The 24,313-nt window shown below is 45.6% G+C and overlaps 1 protein-coding gene across 1 annotated transcript in view; it reads right to left on the bottom strand.

Moving 5' to 3' along the window:
- The window catches only part of TTC5 (tetratricopeptide repeat domain 5), a 170,141-nt gene that overhangs the window by 67,959 nt on the left and 77,869 nt on the right, over nt 1-24,313 (bottom strand). Inside the window, exons 6-7 of the mRNA XM_069244282.1 lie at nt 14,040-14,096; nt 13,121-13,267 (exon numbers count right to left, since the gene is read on the bottom strand). Coding sequence (XP_069100383.1) covers nt 13,121-13,267; nt 14,040-14,096 — 204 coding nt within the window. The remainder of the gene's footprint in view (nt 1-13,120; nt 13,268-14,039; nt 14,097-24,313) is intronic.

Here is a 24,313-nt window from a genome sequence, read left to right as displayed (position 1 = left end):
TGTTCACAGGAAAGTGTAGGGATAGACTCCTCACACTCTCTGGACAAGATGCAGAATCTTATGACCTCATGAAGGGTACCCTGATTGAGGGCTTTGGATTCTCCACTGAGGAGTATAGGATTAGATTCAGGGGGGCTCAAAAATCCTCGAGCCAGACCTGGGTTGACTTTGTAGACTACTCAGTGAAAACACTAGATGGTTGGATTCAAGGCAGTGGTGTAAGTAATTATGATGGGCTGTACAATTTATTTGTGAAAGAACACCTGTTAAGTAATTGTTTCAATGATAAACTGCATCAGCATCTGGTAGACCTAGGACCAATTTCTCCCCAAGAATTGGGAAAGAAGGCGGACCATTGGGTCAAGACAAGGGTGTCCAAGACTTCAACAGGGGGTGACCAAAAGAAAGGGGTCACAAAGACTCCCCAGGGGAAGGGTGATGAGACAACCAAAACTAAAAATAGTAAAGAGTCTTCTACAGGCCCCCAAAAACCTGCACAGGAGGGTGGGCCCAGAGCCTCTTCACAAAACAATGGGTACAAGGGTAAAAACTTTGATCCCAAAAAGGCCTGGTGTCATAGCTGTAAACAGCATGGACACCAAACTGGAGACAAGGCCTGTCCCAAGAAAGGTTCCACTCCAAACTCCCATCCAGGTAACACTGGTATGGCTAGTCTCCAAGTGGGATCAACAGTGTGCCCAGAGCAAATCAGGGTCCACACTGAAGCTACTCTAGTTTCTGAGGGTGGGGTGGATTTAGCCACACTAGCTGTCTGGCCGCCTAACATGCAAAAATACAGACAGCAACTCTTGATTAATGGGACTAGAATAGAGGGCCTGAGGGATACAGGTGCCAGTGTCACCATGGTGACAGAGAAACTGGTTTCCCCTGGCCAATACCTGACTGGAAAAACTTACACAGTCACCAACGCTGACAATCAGAGAAAAGTACATCCCATGGCAATGGTTACTTTAGAATGGGGAGGGGTCAATGGCCTGAAACAGGTGGTGGTCTCCTCAAATATCCCAGTGGACTGTCTGCTTGGAAATGACCTGGAGTCCTCAGCATGGGCTGAGGTAGAACTAAAAACCCATGCAGCAATGCTGGGTATCCCTGAACTGGTGTGTGTGAAAACAAGAGCACAATGCAAGGCACAGGGTGAAAAAGTAGAGCTGGAGTCTGGAAAAATGGCCCAGCCTACCAAGAGAACAGGAAAGTCAGTTGGGAAACCAACTGCAACACAGCAAAAGAAAGGGAACCTCTCTTCTCAGGAAGAAGTTCTGCCCTCTGAGGGAACTGAGCCTTTGGAGCTTGAACCTTACCAGGTTGAGCTCTTAGGCCCAGGGGGACCCTCAAGGGAGGAGCTGTGTAAGGGACAAGAAACCTGTCCCTCTCTTGAAGGCCTTAGGCAGCAAGCTGCTGAAGAGTCCAAAGGCAAGAAAAATGGAACACATAGGGTCTATTGGGAAGATGGACTCCTGTACACTGAGGCCAGAGACCCCAAACCTGGTGCCACTAGGAGAGTGGTAGTGCCTCAGCTGTTCAGAGAGTTCATCCTAACATTGGCCCATGACATTCCCCTTGCTGGACATTTGGGACAAACCAAGACGTGGGAGAGGTTAGTCAACCACTTCTACTGGCCCAATATGTCCACCATGGTTAAGGAGTTTTGCCTCTCCTGCCCCACCTGTCAAGCCAGTGGTAAGACAGGTGGGCATCCAAAGGCCCCCCTCATTCCACTTCCAGTGGTGGGGGTGCCCTTTGAAAGAGTGGGTGTGGACATAGTTGGTCCACTAGAACCTCCCACAGCCTCAGGAAATATGTATATCCTGGTAGTAGTGGATCATGCTACCAGGTATCCTGAAGCTATTCCCCTTAGGTCGACTACTGCCCCTGCAGTAGCCAAGGCCCTCATTGGTATCTTTACCAGAGTGGGTTTCCCTAAGGAGGTGGTGTCTGACAGAGGTACCAACTTCATGTCAGCATACCTAAAGCACATGTGGAATGAGTGTGGAGTGACTTATAAATTCACTACACCTTACCATCCACAAACTAATGGCTTAGTTGAGAGATTCAACAAGACATTAAAAGGCATGATCATGGGGCTCCCAGAAAAACTCAAAAGGAGATGGGATGTCCTCCTGCCATGTCTGCTTTTCGCTTACAGGGAGGTACCACAGAAGGGAGTAGGGTTCTCACCCTTTGAACTTCTGTTTGGTCATCCTGTAAGGGGACCACTTGCCCTTGTTAAAGAAGGCTGGGAGAGACCTCTCCATGAGCCTAAACAGGACATAGTGGACTATGTACTTGGCCTTCGCTCTAGAATGGCAGAGTACATGGAAAAGGCAACCAAAAACCTTGAGGCCAGCCAACAACTCCAGAAGTTTTGGTATGACCAAAAGGCTGCACTGGTTGAGTTCCAACCAGGGCAGAAAGTCTGGGTTCTGGAGCCTGTGGCTCCCAGGGCACTCCAGGACAAATGGAGTGGCCCTTACCCAGTACTAGAAAGGAAGAGTCAGGTCACCTACCTGGTAGACCTGGGCACAAGCAGGAGCCCCAAGAGGGTGATCCATGTGAACCGCCTTAAGCTCTTCCATGACAGGGCTGATGTGAATCTGTTGATGGTAACAGATGAGGATCAGGAGGCAGAGAGTGAACCTCTCCCTGATCTTCTATCATCAGACCCAAAAGATGGCACAGTAGATGGAGTGATCTACTCAGACACCCTCTCTGGCCAACAGCAAGCTGATTGTAGGAGAGTCCTACAACAGTTTCCTGAACTCTTCTCCTTAACCCCTGGTCAGACACACCTGTGTACCCATGATGTGGACACAGGAGACAGCATGCCTGTCAAAAACAAAATCTTTAGACAGTCTGACCATGTTAAGGAAAGCATCAAGGTGGAAGTCCACAAGATGCTGGAATTGGGAGTAATTGAGCGCTCTGACAGCCCCTGGGCTAGCCCAGTGGTCTTAGTCCCCAAACCTCACACCAAAGATGGAAAGAAAGAGATGAGGTTTTGTGTGGACTACAGAGGGCTCAATTCTGTCACCAAGACAGATGCTCATCCAATTCCAAGAGCTGATGAGCTCATAGATAAATTAGGTGCTGCCAAATTCTTAAGTACCTTTGACTTGACAGCAGGGTACTGGCAAATAAAAATGGCACCTGGAGCAAAAGAGAAAACAGCATTCTCCACACCTGATGGGCATTATCAGTTCACTGTTATGCCCTTTGGTTTAAAGAATGCCCCTGCCACCTTCCAAAGGTTGGTGAATCAAGTCCTTGCTGGCTTGGAGTCCTTTAGCACAGCTTATCTTGATGATATTGCTGTCTTCAGCTCCACCTGGCAGGATCACCTGGTCCACCTGAAGAAGGTTTTGAAGGCTCTGCAATCTGCAGGCCTCTCTATCAAGGCATCCAAATGCCAGATAGGGCAGGGAACTGTGGTTTACTTGGGCCACCTTGTAGGTGGAGGCCAAGTTCAGCCACTCCAACCCAAGATCCAGACTATTCTGGACTGGGTAGCTCCAAAAACCCAGACTCAAGTCAGGGCATTCCTTGGCTTGACTGGGTACTACAGGAGGTTTGTGAAGGGATATGGATCCATTGTGACAGCCCTCACTGAACTCACCTCCAAGAAAATGCCCAAGAAAGTGAACTGGACTGTGGAATGCCAACAGGCCTTTGACACCCTGAAACAAGCAATGTGTTCAGCACCAGTTCTAAAAGCTCCAGATTATTCTAAGCAGTTCATTGTGCAGACAGATGCCTCTGAACATGGGATAGGGGCAGTTTTGTCCCAAACAAATGATGATGGCCTTGACCAGCCTGTTGCTTTCATTAGCAGGAGGTTACTCCCCAGGGAGCAGCGTTGGAGTGCCATTGAGAGGGAGGCCTTTGCTGTGGTTTGGTCCCTGAAGAAGCTGAGACCATACCTCTTTGGGACTCACTTCCTAGTTCAAACTGACCACAGACCTCTCAAATGGCTGATGCAAATGAAAGGTGAAAATCCTAAACTGTTGAGGTGGTCCATCTCCCTACAGGGAATGGACTTTATAGTGGAACACAGACCTGGGACTGCCCATGCCAATGCAGATGGCCTTTCCAGGTTCTTCCACTTAGAAAATGAAGACTCTCTTGGGAAAGGTTAGTCTCATCCTCTTTCGTTTGGGGGGGGGTTGTGTAAGGAAATGCCTCCTTGGCATGGTTGCCCCCTGACTTTTTGCCTTTGCTGATGCTATGTTTACAATTGAAAGTGTGCTGAGGCCTGCTAACCAGGCCCCAGCACCAGTGTTCTTTCCCTAACCTGTACTTTTGTATCCACAATTGGCAGACCCTGGCATCCAGATAAGTCCCTTGTAACTGGTACTTCTGGTACCAAGGGCCCTGATGCCAAGGAAGGTCTCTAAGGGCTGCAGCATGTCTTATGCCACCCTGGAGACCTCTCACTCAGCACAGACACACTGCTTGCCAGCTTGTGTGTGCTAGTGAGGACAAAACGAGTAAGTCGACATGGCACTCCCCTCAGGGTGCCATGCCAGCCTCTCACTGCCTATGCAGTATAGGTAAGACACCCCTCTAGCAGGCCTTACAGCCCTAAGGCAGGGTGCACTATACCATAGGTGAGGGTACCAGTGCATGAGCATGGTACCCCTACAGTGTCTAAACAAAACCTTAGACATTGTAAGTGCAGGGTAGCCATAAGAGTATATGGTCTGGGAGTCTGTCAAACACGAACTCCACAGCACCATAATGGCTACACTGAAAACTGGGAAGTTTGGTATCAAACTTCTCAGCACAATAAATGCACACTGATGCCAGTGTACATTTTATTGCAAAATACACCCCAGAGGGCACCTTAGAGGTGCCCCCTGAAACTTAACCGACTGTCTGTGTAGGCTGACTAGTTCCAGCAGCCTGCCACACTAGAGACATGTTGCTGGCCCCATGGGGAGAGTGCCTTTGTCACTCTGAGGCCAGTAACAAAGCCTGCACTGGGTGGAGATGCTAACACCTCCCCCAGGCAGGAGCTGTGACACCTGGCGGTGAGCCTCAAAGGCTCACCCCTTTGTCACAGCCCAGCAGGGCACTCCAGCTTAGTGGAGTTGCCCGCCCCCTCCGGCCACGGCCCCCACTTTTGGCGGCAAGGCTGGAGGGAACAAAGAAAGCAACAAGGAGGCGTCACTGGCCAGTCAGGACAGCCCCTAAGGTGTCCTGAGCTGAAGTGACTCTAACTTTTAGAAATCCTCCATCTTGCAGATGGAGGATTCCCCCAATAGGGTTAGGATTGTGACCCCCTCCCCTTGGGAGGAGGCACAAAGAGGGTGTACCCACCCTCAGGGCTAGTAGCCATTGGCTACTAACCCCCCAGACCTAAACACGCCCTTAAATTTAGTATTTAAGGGCTACCCTGAACCCTAGAAAATTAGATTCCTGCAACTACAAGAAGAAGGACTGCCTAGCTGAAAAACCCCTGCAGAGGAAGACCAGAAGACGACAACTGCCTTGGCTCCAGAAACTCACCGGCCTGTCTCCTGCCTTCCAAAGATCCTGCTCCAGCGACGCCTTCCAAAGGGACCAGCGACCTCGACATCCTCTGAGGACTGCCCCTGCTTCAAAAAGACAAGAAACTCCCGAGGACAGCGGACCTGCTCCAAGAAAAGCTGCAACTTTGTTTCCAGCAGCTTTAAAGAACCCTGCAAGCTCCCCGCAAGAAGCGTGAGACTTGCAACACTGCACCCGGCGACCCCGACTCGGCTGGTGGCGATCCAACACCTCAGGAGGGACCCCAGGACTACTCTAAGACTGTGAGTACAAAAACCTGTCCCCCCTGAGCCCCCACAGCGCCGCCTGCAGAGGGAATCCCGAGGCTTCCCCTGACCGCGACTCTTTGAATCCTAAGTCCCGACACCTGGGAGAGACCCTGCACCCGCAGCCCCCAGGACCTGAAGGACCGGACTTTCACTGGAGGAGTGACCCCCAGGAGTCCCTCTCCCTTGACCAAGTGGAGGTTTCCCCGAGGAACCCCCCCCTTGCCTGCCTGCAGCGCTGAAGAGATCCCGAGATCTCCCATTGACTTCCATTACAAACCCGACGCTTGTTTCTACACTGCACCCGGCCGCCCCCGCGCTGCTGAGGGTGAAATTTCTGTGTGGACTTGTGTCCCCCCCGGTGCCCTACAAAACCCCCCTGGTCTGCCCTCCGAAGACGCGGGTACTTACCTGCAATCAGACCGGAACCGGGGCACCCCCTTCTCTCCATTCTAGCCTATGCGTTTTGGGCACCACTTTGAACTCTGCACCTGACCGGCCCTGAGCTGCTGGTGTGGTGACTTTGGGGTTGCTCTGAACCCCCAACGGTGGGCTACCTTGGACCAAGAACTAAGCCCTGTAAGTGCCTTACTTACCTGGTTAACCTAACAAATACTTACCTCCCCTAGGAACTGTGAAAATTGCACTAAGTGTCCACTTTTAAAACAGCTATTTGTGAATAACTTGAAAAGTATACATGCAATTTTGATGATTTGAAGTTCCTAAAGTACTTACCTGCAATACCTTTCGAATGAGATATTACATGTAGAATTTGAACCTGTGGTTCTTAAAATAAACTAAGAAAATATATTTTTCTATAACAAAACCTATTGGCTGGATTTGTCTCTGAGTGTGTGTACCTCATTTATTGTCTATGTGTATGTACAACAAATGCTTAACACTACTCCTTGGATAAGCCTACTGCTCGACCACACTACCACAAAATAGAGCATTAGTATTATCTATTTTTACCACTATTTTACCTCTAAGGGGAACCCTTGGACTCTGTGCATGCTATTCCTTACTTTGAAATAGCACATACAGAGCCAACTTCCTACAGTATTGTTTGTAAATCTTGAACCTGTGGTTCTTAAAATAAACTAAGAAAATATATTTTTCTCTATAAAAACCTATTGGCCTGGAATTGTCTTTGAGTGTGTGTTCCTCATTTATTGCCTGTGTGTGTACAACAAATGCTTAACACTACCCTCTGATAAGCCTACTGCTCAACCACACTACCACAAAATAGAGCATTAGAATTATCTCTTTTTGCCACTATCTTACCTCTAAGGGGAACCCTTGGACTCTGTGCATACTATTCCTTACTTTGAAATAGTGCATACAGAGCCAACTTCCTACAGCATGGCAAAATTATCCTCATTTTGTTAATTTCTAAATGAAATGTTTTAGGTTTTATAGGATTCATTTAATCAAGATCGCTTCCGGTTTGCCACACTTTTGACACACACAAGAATGGTAGCGCTCTAGTTGTTCATTAGAACCCTGTGGGAGGCTGAAGGAGAACACTGGGGAACTGACAGGCTGCTGCTGTTGCAAATAGATTTTTTGTTCTGTATGCTAGACTTCATTGTCATGTGTCTGAGGAAGATAGTGGGAATTTACAGAAAATAGAATCTTAGTTTGGCATTTGGAACACATTCTGAAATAGATCAGCCAAAACAGATCTTGAAGCTTTTTTTGCGATCAGGTCACTTTGTGCATGGATTCAAAAGGAGAGCCCAATAATCTGGAAAGAACAATGTGAAGCTCTCAAGGAGAAGAAAGCCTCCAGACAGGGAGAAAGACTTTCCTCTGGCCCGCTGGAAAATACTTTATTACCAAACTGGAGAAAGAGGACATTTCTATATGCAGTGATGGCAGCCAAATGCATTTTAAATGAAGTGACCTGGGGGCCATATTTTGCCAAATAAAGAAGGTAAGGTGATACCGTCTCTGCTTGACAAGCTATTCTTTTAACTGATTCTTAAGGCAAAGCATGAAGAACCTATTTCACTTAAATGCATATGAGCAGTGAATTGACAGTCCCTTTGTTCCCTTCAATATCTTTATATACTTATATGGAACATTCTAGAAGATATTTTGTAGATGCTCATGAGCCAGGCAGCGAAGTTCATCAAGTGCAGGATGGGATTGAAAATCCTTTATGACATCCTAGAAAAGAAGTCTGTTGTGCCAGACTACAGAGACCACATATGACTTTTGGATCTTTATCACGACCTGAGGCTCCAATACCTCAATCACCGACGCCTGTCCAGGTGAAGTCGGAGACGCCGGAGAGGGCAACGGCGTCGAAGGATGCGGCGTAACCGTGGGACTGATCTCCCATGTCCTTCGGCGCCGATCCGAAGACCTGGAACGAGTCTCCTTCGAATGACGCCGAGATTCTCTACGGCGCCGGGAGTCTCGATGACGCCGATGTCTTGGAGAAGAAGACTTTTTGTGATGCTTCTCCTTCGATTTAGCCATAAACAGCTTCGCCTCACGTTCCTTGAGGGCTTTTGGATTCATGTGCTGGCATGAATCACAAGTCGAGACGTCGTGGTCGGAGCTCAAACACCAAAGGCAATCGGAATGAGGATCCGTCACCGACATCTTGCCTCCACACTCACGACAAGGCTTAAATCCAGACTTTCTCTGCGACATTATTACCACAGCGAAAGACTACGCAGCAAAAATACACTGTAACCAAAAAAGTAACAGTTGCTCCCTCGAAGATAACCGTTTCGAATGCACGGAAAAAAGGGAACTGACGTCCGCACGTCGTCGAGGACCTCTTATTGCCTGTATGACGTCAGACGGCGTCGAGTGGGCTAGAGTGACGTCCTCGTCGACGTGCAGAGACTAGTAAGAAGATTTCCGTTGAATGCTGGCGCCATGGGAGTATTCATTAGGTGAGGAATCCACAGGTAGTTGTATCCATCAGAAGAAAGACATTACTGGCCTACTCAATAACCTTTATTTAGTTCTACTTCCTATGCCAGAGAGAGTTACAACCAGACAAAATTTCTTTAAGCATTCTCGATCAACGCTTAGTTGAAAAAGCCCCAGAATGTATGCAGAATCCAACCATAAAATCTGCAGTCTCATCGCTATTCGTTTCTATTGCATAAACTTTAATGTTACTGTTACTTGCTTCAACTGGGCATTATTCCCACATCTAGCTTGTATAGTGCAAGCACCCCATTTCTTGTCCGCAACCTTTGAATGTCCTCAACCAATTTATATGTGGGCATTGGTCACTGATCTGAGCTCTGTGTGAACTTGGATGTGAAGGTGGGGCATTTTGTGTTTTATCCTGTGGAGAAAGAAATTGATGTTTGGAGTGCTGCAGTCATGAAAGGTTTTTGAAAAACCCTAGCTAGCATTCTAATAAAAAAAGAATAAGGTGTTCTATATCTACTACAAATGATGCAAGATGCCTAGTCCATAACCCTGCTAGGAATACCTTACAGAGTTATGAAAAGACTGTCACACACAGATATGTGGTGTGCTTCATTACTGGGTCCCTCACCCAGAACAATTGTATATCTAGGTGAGCATTAACTGGTTCAGGGATTGCTTGTTAATGTAGGGGTCAGGTATATATACATAATTATTTAGGATCTAACTCTGCTATCTAAATTTATTACAGATCTGTCTGATAAGATGGAAAAACATTGTAGCACTGGTTAGTAGTTTTAGTGGATTCTAGAGGCTGATTATGGTCCTTGCACAACAGATCTGGTCTACATCTTACAGCTATCAGGATTGGCACTAATGTGTAAGGTAGCCTTCATCAGAACCAAAAATGCCCTTACATAACCTAATCAGATTTTTCCTAGCAGAGTTACAAAACTGGGCATCTTCCACTGTTCCTACTAGACAAAGGCACCTTATCCTTTTCTTATTAGGATTTAACTATACGGAGATAAGACGTCCCTAATAATTATACGTATTCCCCCTTTTATTGATAAAAAAATACATTGGCTAGCAACCATTCATGGAGTTCCAGACGATGCCTGGTGAGACTGTCTGCACTCCTGTTTTGAAAACTAGATGTATTACTGTCAGAAATATGTTCTTTGTTAGCAAACTATGCAAACTGTGTTTCCTTTGACAGAACTATTGCTCTTATTTCTCCTTACTTGTTGATTTAGTGCATGATAACTGTGTCATCTGTTTGAATTAGTACCATCATTACAGATACGGACAGGAGCAAAGACTTCAAACCTAGATAAAGAGATCTTAACTCTGAGCATGTTCAAGTGCTACAGCTTCTATTAGGAGAGTATCTGCCTTGAGCAAAGAGATCCTGCATGCAGGCAACCCTGTCCAACTAATGACACATCTGTGACCACTGAGAAAGGATTGGGAGATTTCTGAAAAAGGGCTTCCTTCTGTTTGTTCACTCTGTTATACCACTACCCATAATACTCATCATACCGAATGGCCGTGCTGTTCCAAGTTATCCTCCTCCAAGTTGTCCGTCCTCTGGTACCATACTCTTAAGTATACCTATAATAGGTACATATACAGTCTTGGCATTGGGAATTATTAAACTCCATGAAGCCATGCTGCCCAGGAGAGCTGATACCTGACTCGCTTATAAGGATAGAAAAGAAACAAAATAAAGTATTAGATTGCAGAAGTGTGAATATCTTTTCTTGACAAGGGTCAGTTGATTTAATAGAGGCAGGCGTCAAAAAGACATGCATGATGTATTCACAAAGACAGAGAACCACAGCAACTGTGGTCTTGCTTGAGACTTTGAAAAGGGATATGCTTTGATGTTCATTTTTTTAGCTGCCTTGTTCATAACCTATGAAATGAGGAAACATCATTCACTGAGGATACTCTAAGAGGTGGTGAATATGGAGATACCACAAAGAAGTCACTCATTTCAGGTCGATGTGATCCTTCTCAGATAGGTGTGAGATCCAGAACTTCACAACCTGTCAATTAATTTCTTTCTAGAACATCTACAGTGAAGTTTCTTCTTTTTTCCGAGTGGGCTCATCTTGTGATGTAATGCCGAGGTCTTGTCTCTTCTCCGGAACTGGTGGAGGAGTCATTGGAGGACTGTCACCCACAGGAGGCAATGCGGATGGCACAGTCAGAGCCTCTTGGACCTCTACGGAGATGTACGTCACCAGCCAACAGTGGCACTGCTGGGAGCTCTTTTGTACAAGGTTGTGGCTTCAGGAAAAATGTAATATCCATGACGCACAGGATCTCAACTTCCGGATTGATGTTGACATCCGACCTGGCAGTTCAGGCTGGACTGTTATTGGAACAAGAACACGATTGATACTCATAAGGCCTGCTTGTCTCGAATGGCAAATGGTTGAAAAACGATGGTGTAGGATATGGCTCCAAGCACCTGCCAGTGGCTTAACGATTCCTTCCATCAGCTTGTTGTTTTGTAGTAGATGAAGTGTGATGGTTATGCCCAGCGGTGGATCCTGTGCTCACTGGGCCATAGGACTCAAGCTGTACATTGCTGACGAGACACAAGTAGGTCGAAACCAGCATGGGTTGCTTGTGTTCACCCTTGGAGGGGACGTGGCTTGACAACTCAGACTGGATGGCTCCTACTTGAGCAGGACCAAGACTGATGTGCATAAGGCGGGTCTCCGTATAGAATGGCACAGTAGGTGAAAAATGATGAACTGGAATGTGGCCTGAGCGATTGCCACTGCAGTGGCTGAGATTAATTCAAGTATACCTTCCATCACCTTGCTGTTTGTGCATTCATCCTCTTGAGAGGATCAGTCTGAAGAATTTCCGAAGGAGTTCAGGCCTGGTTTCCTCTCGAGCTGGTGAACTGCAAAGACAAGCAGTAACTTTACCCCACTTTGCCTTGAGGCGAACCCAAACATGAGAGACAGATGACACAAACGTTGTTTTGACTTCCAAAAACCTTTTACCTAACAAGGGGCTCCTGTCAAGAGCCAGCATACTGTTCGAAGGAAAGAGTGGAAAATGACAGGAGAAAAAAAACACTGCAAAACAAATACACAAATATAAAGGGAATTGAAAAAAAACGGAGGTTTTTGGTGATCTTTCTCTGGTAAGCAAGAAAAACAAACTGCACCACTGGCCGCATGATGAGAAGAGTATAGAGTTCCTTAAGCTGCAGTGTCTTAACTGGCAAAGGGTGTGCCCAGCCTATTAAAGGTTACGTTTCCCCTTCGTGTTGTAGTTTTAGAAAGGGCGCAGTACACTGGTGTTTGTTTTCAGCCTTTATTATTGTATTGCCAATATGGCTAACTGGGATAAAATTTTAAAGGCAAAAATAAGGTGACTAAGTAAAAAATAATGCCTGTTATCAGCACGTTTTCATTGTAAAAAGTATGTTAAAAATGATGTTCCGAAGATCCTGCACCTGTAGGGGGATATTTCGCTGTTTATAGATAATAGAGAGACGCCCATAACAGGGAATAATCGGTTGTTGGGAGACCAAAAGGAAAGCAAGCTACAAAGTTTGTATTCAGGGGTTTGTGAGCTCGTGCCCATTGAGACAGTCAGTGTGGGCTGCTTTCAGCCACTCACTGAAGGTGTATGTGTGGGGGGGTGGGGAGGGCTCAGCGGAAGCATTAGTACACAGATAGCACGTATTGGGAAGAGACCCCAACGGCGGGTCAGACCTATCTTTAGGCCCTTTTTGAACTTCTGTTTTGCTAGCAATGAATGTTCGGCTAATCCATCGTCCAGCCAGGCCACGCCTATAATCCTGGATGAAGGATTCAAAGTGTCCTTCTTGAGTCATGAATCACTTAGAGATTAATCTTCGATAATTAAACTCAGTCATTACTGCCAGGCTCCGCTTTTTAAGTTGTTTTTTACAAATAAGTTTCTGTTTTGTTTTTGGGAATACAAAGATTAATATACTGTTTGTAACTGATTTATTTGGGGAAATCCCCTTCCTGGCTCTTCTCTTTTGCTTTAGTGTAACCCTTTAATCCATTGATTCTCAACTCTTAATAATTTCCTTGACTGTTTCTGTTGTATTTAAATTGTGTTTTAAAAACATTTTTACTTAGAAGAGGAGACCTCGCTTATCGTGGCTTAACTTTTTTTGTCCAAATCACTTCATTCTAGGGAATATCCTACCATTACCATCTCCCTCGGTATTCTCTAAATTCCTGTACTCTTCACAATTTTTGCACCAAATGATTCTCTTATCCTCAGTTTAATAAGCTTAGATTGTTGTCCTCCAAAAGCATGTCACTTGAAGATTGGGGTGCGAGTTAATTCCTTAATATTTACATTTGCTTGGACTCGTTCTGTTCCCTCTTCCACATTACCTTATTGGTCAGCAGAGTGTTGAGTTTGCCCAGAAAGTCCAGTAGCTGGTGCTCCCGGGCACTGGGCTCCGGACAGGCAGGATCCAGCTGGGCGGCCCTCGCAAAGCCCCTCAACGCCTCGCTGTAGCTTTGCTCATATGTGAACAGCTGGAATGAAATGAATAAAGAAGAAATACAAATCACAACCACACTCTAACACAGCTACACACCTCCAGGATATTCCCACTCACACGTGACCAATATGGAAATCTACAGGATGGTCCACCTTGAAAGTATTAGTGCTGAGGCAAGCAGCAGAAGAAAGGGCCTAGCAGGCATGCAACTCTGTCGATGCGCTGGGTCATCTGTCCATGTTCTATATTTGTGCCTCAGTGCTTTGTTTTCAGTATGTGAGAGCTTTGATCAGAACACTTTTGCAAACAAAAGTGCTTCGCTTTTACCAGATCCACGTTCATGCTTGTGAAGGAGCACTGCAGAGCGAAGTCATTAACAGCGGAAGGGGATATGCCCTGCTACATGCCAATGCAGACCAACACTGCACGGGAGGTAGCTCGGGGAGCTCCTGAAAAAACATGTTGCCACCTTGCTGATATCCCTGGGAGAGATGTATTTAAAACACATATTGGTCAAGGACATCTTAAGCATTCAATACCCATAGCTAAAAGGATGGCTGACACCTTTCAAGATTAATTATGAGAGGCATATTAAAATAAACGCTATAGATCTAAAGCACCTAAAAACAAAATGGGAGGAGAGTACACATTTCCAAAAAAGCAACTGGACGCCTGCCCTGACAGTGAAAACCAGAGGCGCGGGTATCAGAGTGCCACACTACAAGTTATGCAGTGGGACGGGAGGAAAAGCCACAACGCCGGAGGTCTTCAACGGAGCCTTAAAAACGGGAAGCAGGAGTTCTTACCGTGGCCCGATTCAGGTGAAGGTCTGCGTTGCAGGTTGCAGTGGGGTCCACCTTCTCCTACAGAAGATACAGGGAACCGTTTGTCAATCGGGGCAAATGATTCAAGAAGGTCGTTAACACACTGTCTGGCAAAGAATATCTTTAGTAAGTATTGGCCTGTCAAATGTTAAGCACTGCAAAAGGAAACATCCAGGTCTCACTTTTCATTTCGCCCATGAAACGGGATAAAATAGCCCCTCTGCTACTATTTGTAGGATGGGCAGAAACAAAACAGAAAACCATTTCACCAGATTGAAGGCTGCCAGCAGTCCCCATCCTTCTTACACAAGGGTGCCCACTGACCAGTCCCTTTGCCGACCCACAATGCGCCCAACAGTGCACTAAACCTGTCTCCGTCCCTACACTTAGAAAGCCTGCCCAAAGATGTCCATCCCTTTCCTAGGGACCAGGAGGCATAACAAACCTGCAAGTCCCCTTTCTTCTCCCATAGTAGTGAAGCAACAGTCCATCTGTGTCCCTCACATCCCTGCCCTTTTTCTGTGAGAGCCGATTGGGAACCGCTGATCCGCCAGCTCCTTCTGTGGCCCAAAGAAGCCCAAGGCTGGCCTGGCAATGTTTCAAAACTGGGAAATCTAATATTCTGGTTATGGGCAGAACAGCAGAGGCAGCAAGAGTCGTAACATAAGCTGGTCTCAGGTGGGAGCAGGGACATTACTACAAGGTTAAGCATTTTTTTAAAGTGTGTAAGAGTGTGCGTGTGTGTATGTATGTGTGTATACGTGTGTGCATTACCGGGTCAATTATTGGCACCTTATAGTATGCATGGCATTCAGAGAACACTTGTTAAAATACTGATCCTGGAATAATGGCTGCAATACTTGGCAAACTGAAGACAACAATGGCCTGATGCGGACTCCTATTAAAATAAAGTAGAATTAGGGCTCTTTAAATCCCTATCGCTCTAATTTAACATTACCCAATCTCTGCCAGCCTAGCTATCTCACCAATCATTTACATTAAATCATAAAGCATCCATTAATGATCACAATAACCTGGTAATAATATGATCTATCACAAAGTAACTGGAGTAAATGCATGCAATTTTTCTTGAGAGCACGTGACTAATCACAGTAACCACTGGATTATCTTCTAACCTTTGCTTCCGGAGTAGTGAGCTACTCGCCGTGAAGTGCTTCAATACCTCATCAGGGATGGTAAATGCTTTATAAATACAATTTAAATGCAATGCAATGTATAATGCTGGCCATGGACATAATGCTGGTAATTCTTGGCATATTGATGAACGGGCCTGTAGAATAATGATGGACCTGCCAGAATGGTGGCAATTCTTGATATATTTTTGGCATCCATAGCTAAATGATGGCCACCTATAGTATGTAAGCAGTGCTTTAAGAATGCTGCTTCTGGCTGTGGTGCCCACCTGAAGTACCACAGGTGCTAGGCAAAAGGCTAACTGGTCGACCAGATATGGACTTATTTCAGTATGCCTTGTCCCTTCTTCCCATATTAGGGTAGAATAGTTTTATTTATCCAGAAACAGCAGCAGCAGACCAACTACGCACTGATCCTCGAAATAGTGAAGGGGGTCCAAACAGAGTTGTATGTATCGCTGAGGCAATGTCTGATGCCAAGGTCAATCACCTTCTCAGTCAAGATGTGCTACACCAGGAGCTGATGGCTTTCCAAACTAAAGGGGGATTGTTCGTTCACCAAAATGATTCATGAGCAACATACAACAGGGACGGATGGTGCATCTGGATCAGGAGGATGCCTACATGATGGCTTTTATTTATTCCCATCACCACGGATCCCTTCAGTTTCAAAGAAGGCACCAGGTGTATGGGTTCAGGGCTTTGCCCTTTAGCCTAGTTTCTCGAAGCACATTGGGTGAGACTAATCATTTACTTCAACGACATTCAGATCAGTGCTCACAGTAGTTCAAACACCATTTATTTATTGCAAATCCTCTCCTGTAGAATCTGGGGTTCACAATAAATGAGGAGGAATCAGAGCTGTTTGCTCAAAATATATTCTTTCAGGCCTTCAAAATAGACTCCCAGGCAATTTTAAAACTTCTAAACAAGATGATGAGGAATATCAGTAAGGAGCCCAAGAAGGCCTTGATGAGATCCAAGATATCTCTGCTGCAGTTGGGCTTCCTGGGTGGACTCCTCAAATCAACCCTCTAGGGCACTTTAACAGGGCCTCTTCAATTTTGGGCTCTCCAATGATTAAATGTACCCCATCTAAGGAGGGATATGATGTATTCCAAACAAGTGGATCTTACAACAGGTGCCAGGGAAGAAACCCAATGGTGGCTAAAGCACACAGAGGTATGCAACACGATTGAGCACAAGACCGAGTGATAGAGTAGATGCATGCAGGTCAAGTTGGAGTACCAAATGTGGAGAACTGTCTACCGGAGGAAAGTGGTCAGAGAACAGATGACCTTATACATCAACTGTTTAGAATTTCTGGCCAGGTTGTGTGTGGTCAAGTGATGGACGAAGGTCACAGCAAAATGTTGGGTGTTGATGAAGATGGATAACACCTCAGAAATATGTTAAATAAACCATCTGGAAGGAACAAGATCAAAAGCTTATATGGAACTGGCAAACAACCTTTGACCCTTCTGTCTTGAGAATCAAGTTACAGTAACAGCAGGGTATCTGCTGGGGCATTGGAACAAGACTGCAAACTTGGTGTACAGGCACTTTGAGGATTCCAGCACATTAATGCTGCACATGAAATCTTTTTGGTGCTAATGAGAAGAATGGGTCCATGTCTGGTCAACGACTTTGCCTATTGCCTAGCTCCTGAAGTACTTCAGCTGGACCCGACATCTAGAAGCAGCAGCGATTAATGATTTTCTGTAAGACTAGGGCAGAGTGCACCACTTTGCTTTTCCACTGTTTACCATGATAGAGAGAGTGGCAGTCCAAATGAGGAACATGGTTCTCATCACAACAGACTTGGGGTTCCAATGTGGTTTCCAGTTCTGATGAAACTTACCTGGGATTTAGAAAATTCTAAAGGATCCACAATGATGCTTCCATCCCCTGGTGGAAAAGAGGGATCACTTCACTTTATGGCATGGAGGATTACAAAAGTTGCTGAACAATCTCAGGCCTTTTATGATGGGCTGAAGAAGTCCTCATGGAGGTATAGTCCCCAGAGTGCTGGCCCAGTTGGTATCTAGAATGGCGCCTGGGTTCAACTGGGTCCCACCAGGTTCATTTAAGTGGGCCATTCCTTAGCGGAAGATGAGGCAGTAAGTTAGCATTCCATGGTATGAAGACTGTTGAGAGTGGTTACGCTCTCAGGTCCCCTGGAGCACCGAAACATTAATAAGGTCCTCCACCTGTTCCTCTTGTGGTAGCATAACACATCTTTGATGTGGAAGGAGTTATCAGGTAAGCTGATCATGCTTCAATGTGTGGTGTCAGGAAGGGATCTCTGATGTCCAAGCTCTAGCTGTATAAGGGAGAACGGCTCCACCTCAGGAGGTCATTTTTACAATATTTAGCTGCACAAAAGTTACCACCAGAGCGATTTGATACCCAAAGTTTAGGAATTCACCTAAATTACATGTGCATACAAAGCTGTGACAGAAGACATCAGACCCCCAGCGTGGGGAAAACTGTAGTTCTCCAGCATTGGTATCTTTCATCCATTCACATGCTTGAATAATATCCTGTTGTCCATCTTGTTGAAAAAGAAACACACTTCAGCCAATTAGGTGGGACTGCAGAGAGAGAATGCAGCCAGTCTCATCCCTCCCAAAGCTGATCAGTCCTTAGATTTCTAGCCTGAGAGTGTAAAGTATAGGTTAAACAATGTGCAGGAGGTCAGTTTCTACTTCTAGAGCAGGGTGGGGCACATGTGAATCTTTGAAAGATAACGTTGGAGAACTACATTTAGAGGCAAAAACTCTCTTTCTTCTCCAGCATTGGATCCTTAATACACTCATGTGCCTGAATTATAATAGAAGCAGTAGTGACGGTTTAAAACACAAACATTAAGAGGAAGGTGGGATAAAATGGATAGGCTCATCTCATTTATAAAGAACCGCCTGACACAACTGCTGTCTCTCTGCCAGTTACTTCTTCCAAGCAGTAAGGATTTGTGAAGGTGTGCTTGTTTCTCAATGTTGCACCTCCATAGTGCGCTATTGCCTACTTTTAGTGGAGTGGGCTTTTCCTGTTGCAGTGAGTGGACTCTAACTTTCAGACAGCAGAAAGCAATCACTGCAAAAGCCCATCTAGAAATGTCTTGTTATGAGACCAAAAATACTTTATGTGGTTTGAAGAAGACTAGTAATTGGTTTGACTTTCTGAATTGTTTGGCTCAGTCCAGGTGGAATTTGAAACACTTTCTGACAATGAGCAAGTACAATGCTCTTTCTGGTGTATTTGGTGAATTTTGGAAAAAAGCTTTTAGGATTTGTAGGGACATGCAGATGAAATTCCATTGGAACTTTCCGTATGAACTTTATATTAGTTCTAAGAATACTCTTGGCAAATTGTAAGAAAGGTTCCTACTTGCGAAAGCCTGAATCTTGCTTATCCCTCCTTCCTGACTTACTCTATTTGCCCAATGTTATGGACAGTAAAGTTGCTGTCTTCCAAGTGAGATATTTTATAGGTAATTGTGGGAGCTGAAAGGGGCTCAGATATCTTCTGGGTAGAGACAACATATGGTATCTGGGTAGTAGACAGAGTGGCTGCTATAGTGATGTGCCATAGGTCTGTGTACCAGAGTGTTCTCAGCCACTCCAGGGTGATGAGAATGACTTGAGCCTGGTCTTGGCAAATGGTCCTCAGGAATCGAGGAAATAAGGGTAAAATACTTTTCGGCAATGAGTTTTGCTTCAAGCTGCGAATAGGTCTACCTTAGGGCTGCCACACAGGCTGAAGAGGTCTGGGGCTACCCCTGGGTGAAGACCCCAGGATGTTGGTTCCTTGAATCAAGGAGCCTGCCAAGTGGTTGTAACCAGCCACAGACACTGGCTGTGCCCAATTCCAGACTCTCAGAGCTTCTCAAGAGAAAGCCGGAAATCCCATTATCCCTTGTTTGTTTAGCTAGCCAGTATTTGGCCTTTGCAACCTGCCTGCTAGCACTGTTCATCAGAAAAAAGGTTTGTGGATGATATATCCCTGTTGATTTAAGTGTAGTGACTTTTTCTAAAATTGGAGAGCGCTCTCTCTCTTTTCCTATGCTTCACTGTGAGTGCAGTGTGGGGAAAAAACATCCCTTTTATCTACAGAACACTCAGCCCCCTTGTCCGAGGTGAGGAAACCCCTGATGTAACATACAGCCAAAATAATAGACCTAAATGTGGCCTGACCTCCTTCATCTGCCTTCTTTTTTGAACCAGAATGTACCTTGCATCATTGTCTTTCCTCTAGCGGAAGGAGGCACTTTTCTATTACGAGCTTGTATAATAACAGAAGCTTGTGCGGATCCATCAGAAGTAGTTTTGGCAATGGCTTTGGGGGAGGTGCCCTGAAAAGTAGCACATAACCATCTCTTACAATAGTCAGACTCACCAGTTGTAATTGACTTTTTGCCACTGTTCTAAATGCAGTTATATCTCCCCTTCCCCACTTGAGTGGATAACGTAGGGGGAGGAGAAAGACGTCACTGGCTACTGTTTGATGGCTGTCTCCCTGCTTAGTGGATTGGGACTGAGGTGACTTGTTCCTTATAATGTGTGGTTGGTAGTAGGAATACCTTTGACCCTGCTGCCATTCATTTATCAAAACAGCGTTTACATGTTTAAATGATTTAAAAATATAACTATTGCAATTTCTGAGTACTACAATGGTGGGGATGCTTACTGAGCTCTCATTCTTTTTTCAACTATGTTTTTATTAGTTTCACTGTTATAAAACAATATGCCTGCATTCAAAGTCATCAAAAACTCAGTATTCAGTTTCATCATAATCCTACCCCCATCGGCACAGGTGTACCATGTCCCCCCATGTTAGATCATAAACTTAACTAATCCTTTTCCTCGACCTGTGAAATTACAAGAGAACCCCTCAGCCCCGCAATTGCCTTGTGTGTCCCAGCCTTGAAACTACTTTTCCAGTGCAGCAGATTCTACTATATCCGTTCAGTCACCCGCAGCTGCTGCGTCCGTGTATTGTGTATCAGTGTCTGCATTCTAAGTCTGTGTCCCCGGGTGCTGAGTTCTTGGGTACCCCTGTCTGCTTCTTGGAATGCTTCTAGAGTCGCCGCCCAGGTCTCTCAGTCTTCCATCACTTTGTCATTGCGTCTGGTCTGTGTCTCCTCTGCCAATTCCCACTCAATTGTGCCCCTCCTCCACAATGATATTGAGGGGGCTCTCTTTCCTAGCCACCCCATGGCTAACCGCATTTTAGCAAGACCAACGCAAGCTGTAGGAACTTCCATCACATTTCCCCCCTATGGGGTTTCTGAATAATGCCCAGGGGGCAATGTTTTGGGGTGTTCTCAAGCTCAATTCCAGTCAACACCCCTAGACTCGTCGCCATTGTTGCCCAAAAAGCATGCATTGTCTGACACAGCCAGGCTATGTGCAGAAAGGAAGCCTCATCCGTTCAGCATTTCAGGCAGGTCGCTTTCCTTCCCACATACATTCTTTCCAATTTGATTGGCGTCAGTTAGGTTGGATGGACATAATTAAAGTTTATTAATTTGAACCTGACGTTGCACGACACTTTGTCAATGGATCTGTTAAGTAGTTCATCCATTCCTGTTTTATGGTTCGCCCCAACCCTGTGCTTTATAGAGTATCGACACCAAATGTCAAATTGAACAGACAGTCAACATCATCTGCATTGTGTCAGACTGCCGGGTGGTTTCAGGGATCCATCTATATTTCCCTTGCTTTACCTGCGATTATAGCCTACTGTAGGAACTGACCAGTTGCCACTGAGAATTCCTTGCAGGCTTCCTCAAATGTAAAGAAATGCTCTCCTGGGTACAGGTTTCTCGGCGTTCCAAATCCACCCTCCCTCCAGAGAGCAACTGACATCACCTCACTAATATGTTCAAATTGTACCAGTGCCCACAAGCTGCACTCTTTTGAAAAAGGGGTTTGTTTCGCAACTCTGTGAATCATCCTCTCCCTGATGTCTGCCATTTGTTGCACCAGATAGGGATATTATCCTAGCACCCCTCATAAGCAACTCCATTAGGGGAGTGTTCCCGCCTGTGCCCCACAGCATTCTCTTCTCCCAGTTGTCTCCTGCTGTCACCCACTGAGCCGCATGTTGCAGTTGCATAGTAATGCAAGTAGATATCAGGGAATCCCATACCATCATCTGCCATATCCAGTTTAAGGGTGGCAAGAGCCACTCTGCTTTTCTTACTTGCCCACACTAAGGTTATCTACTGTCCTAAGTGTTTCTCGAGTGAGCATGTGTAATGAGTTCGGAACTATATAGAGGCTTCGGGTAGAAAAAATATCTTCACATTTGGGATTTCTCCCGCCACTGAAAGCAACAAATATTCCATAAAACGATGGACCATGACGGACCCTCAACCATATTATCTATGTTATGGGGTCATTGCCCTTCTGTAGTATGTGCTATCATGATCCCAAATATCAAAGTACATCAGTTTCCCAATAAAAACCCAGGTTAGGCAAATCATGCCCAGGAAATGCATACCACTCTCCCAACAGCCCATTAATCTGGAGGCCTGCTACTGCTCCAGAGTCATCTAATTTGGTCAGCATCTGTGGAACAGTCTTTGAGTCTACTCCGGTAGAAAAGAACATCATCTGCATACACTGATCGCAGATGCATGTTATAACCAGTCTTAATAACAGTCTCCCATGTCTCTCCTACGTTTTGCTGCCAACACTTCCATTGCCAGGGCAAATAACAGAGGACACATTGGACATCACTACTGGGTGGCCCATTCCAATGCCCAGGCTGCAGAGACTATCCCACCGCTTCTGACTCTGACCTGAGGGGCATTGTAAAGGATCTTCACCCAACCACAAAGGTTTGGTCCAAAGCCCAATTGACTCAGGACCTGCAGCAGATATGTCCAACCAAGTGTGTCAAATGCTTTTGCGATATCCACAGAAACCAGCAGAAGCTCCTCTCTGCTATTCTCCATGACTGTTGCAGAACATACGTCAACCTACGCAGATTCATATCCGTTTTACAGCCCAGTCTGAACCCACACCAATTACCATGGATCAGTGTCCTCACCATCACATACATTTTTTCATCCAGTTTCTTGCATAACAACTTAGTGTCTGTAATAAGCATAATCAGAGGTCTACATGAGGGGGGGAGCCGCTGTCCCTCATCCCGGTTTAGGTACCATACAGACCACTCCTTCTCTGAGTATTGGGGGATTCTTCCCATGATTTGCTTCCCTGTAGACCCTTAACAATTGTTCCATCAACTGCAATGTAATAATCTAGTAAGACTCCATAGGGAAGCAGTCCTCACCAAGGGTTTTCCTTCCAGACATCAGGCAGTGCCTCCCTCAGCTCCTCCAGTGTGATCTCCACATCCAGCGCCTTATGGGGGCGCAGCAGGACCACAGGGAGGTCTATCTGCACCAAATGGGTGGCAATAGACTCCACATAGAGTTCTGCTGGATGGTCTCCAAGTAAGTCATTGATCGCCATCTGTGTTGTTGCTAGAGACTCATTAAGTCGTCTCAGAGTCATAACAAGAGGTCTAGTCACCTTCCATTTCAGTATCCAAGCCAGCAATTTGCTGGGTTTATCGCCTTCTCTGTGCAGCCTGTCGATACTCCCGTCAACTAAACGTATTCAACCTGTCCCACGTTTCCCCCAACACGTCTAGTGCTTGAGAGTTCTGTCCTCACCACTGGGTTTTCTATTTCATGTTTCTGTAGGTCCATCAACTTTTTCTCCAATGTCCCCCAACTCCTTGGTAAGTTGTCTTCTAATGCCATATACTCTACTCATGTACTCTCCCCTCATCACTGCCTTCATTGCCTCCCATTCAGTGGCTCTAAAGGTAGCCATACCCTTATTCCCATGTAGGTATTGTCACAGCCTTCCCCACGGTTTCCCTGCATGACAAATCTAACAAGGCCTCAGATGGCAGTCTCCAGCGACATCCTACAAGTAAGCTCAAGGAGCAGGGGGTGAATGGTCTGATAAACATTGCCCCAAATATTTAGCTGACTATACTTCAGAGGACATCACCACTGTCCCCACTGCTCTATCCAGCCTGCTATAAGCATGGAGAAAGGAAGTGTCATGAGTATTCCTTAACTGTCGGGTGCACTTCCCTCCATGCATCCACACAGCCCACATTCTGCATTCCTAAGAGTAATGTCTCAACCATACCCAGTTTTGTTAAGTGTTTCGGAGGTGACCTATCTAGATTTCCATCCAACACACAATTAAAGCCACCAACCCCAGTATCCTGGTTGCCATATAGTCAGTCAACAATTTCTGCATTTGAAGGTTGAAGTCCTTGTCGTTGTTGTGAAGGCATAAACATTTAAAATACTGATTTGAGCCCCATCTAGTGTTCCCTGAACTAAGACATATCTGCCATCTGGGTCCGCCTCAGAGTATGCAGCTTGAATGGTATTCCAGAAGCCACCCAGATGGCCATCCCATGGGCATAGGCAGAGTCCATAGCCGAGAATAACTGACCTCTCCACTTCTTTTGTAGATTATTATTTTCCTCATTAATTTAGTGTGTTTCCTGTAGACAAGCTATGCTTATCCCCTGTCTACGCAGATAAGACATCACCCTTTGCCTCTTCATATATCCTCTAAGGCCTCTGATATTCCAAGTGACTAAATTGTATCCTTGTCCCATGTTTGTGTGAACATTGTCTCCTGAGGCATTCCCCATGCTTTCTCTACTGAGCGAGAATCTTGTCCCCTACCATGGCAACTTGCAGCACGCACATCCAGTACCAGTTATCAATATGTAATTGCCTCTCTTTTTCATTTCCATTAACTTCACATAACAATATTACATCTACAAAACTCCCCTCCACTCAATCCCCGCCCCAGGTAAACACTAAATAATTAAAAAAAACATTGTGCTTACCTATCCTGTTAGGTCAGAATATGTTTACTAAGCCTATCACTCCCATTCCCATGATGCAGAAGAAACAAAAAAAGTAGTAAGCCTTACACAAGCCCATGTGTTTACTAACTGATGAAATATGCACAGGAGCAAGGCAGTACCCAGCAGATCTCGAGTCCAAAAGGTACAAAACACAACTAGGAGCCACATTCCAACTACCCT

The sequence above is a fragment of the Pleurodeles waltl genome, chromosome 7, assembly GCF_031143425.1.
Source record: "Pleurodeles waltl isolate 20211129_DDA chromosome 7, aPleWal1.hap1.20221129, whole genome shotgun sequence".
NCBI lineage: Eukaryota > Metazoa > Chordata > Amphibia > Caudata > Salamandridae > Pleurodeles > Pleurodeles waltl.
This window is presented reverse-complemented; position numbering and strand designations above follow the sequence as displayed.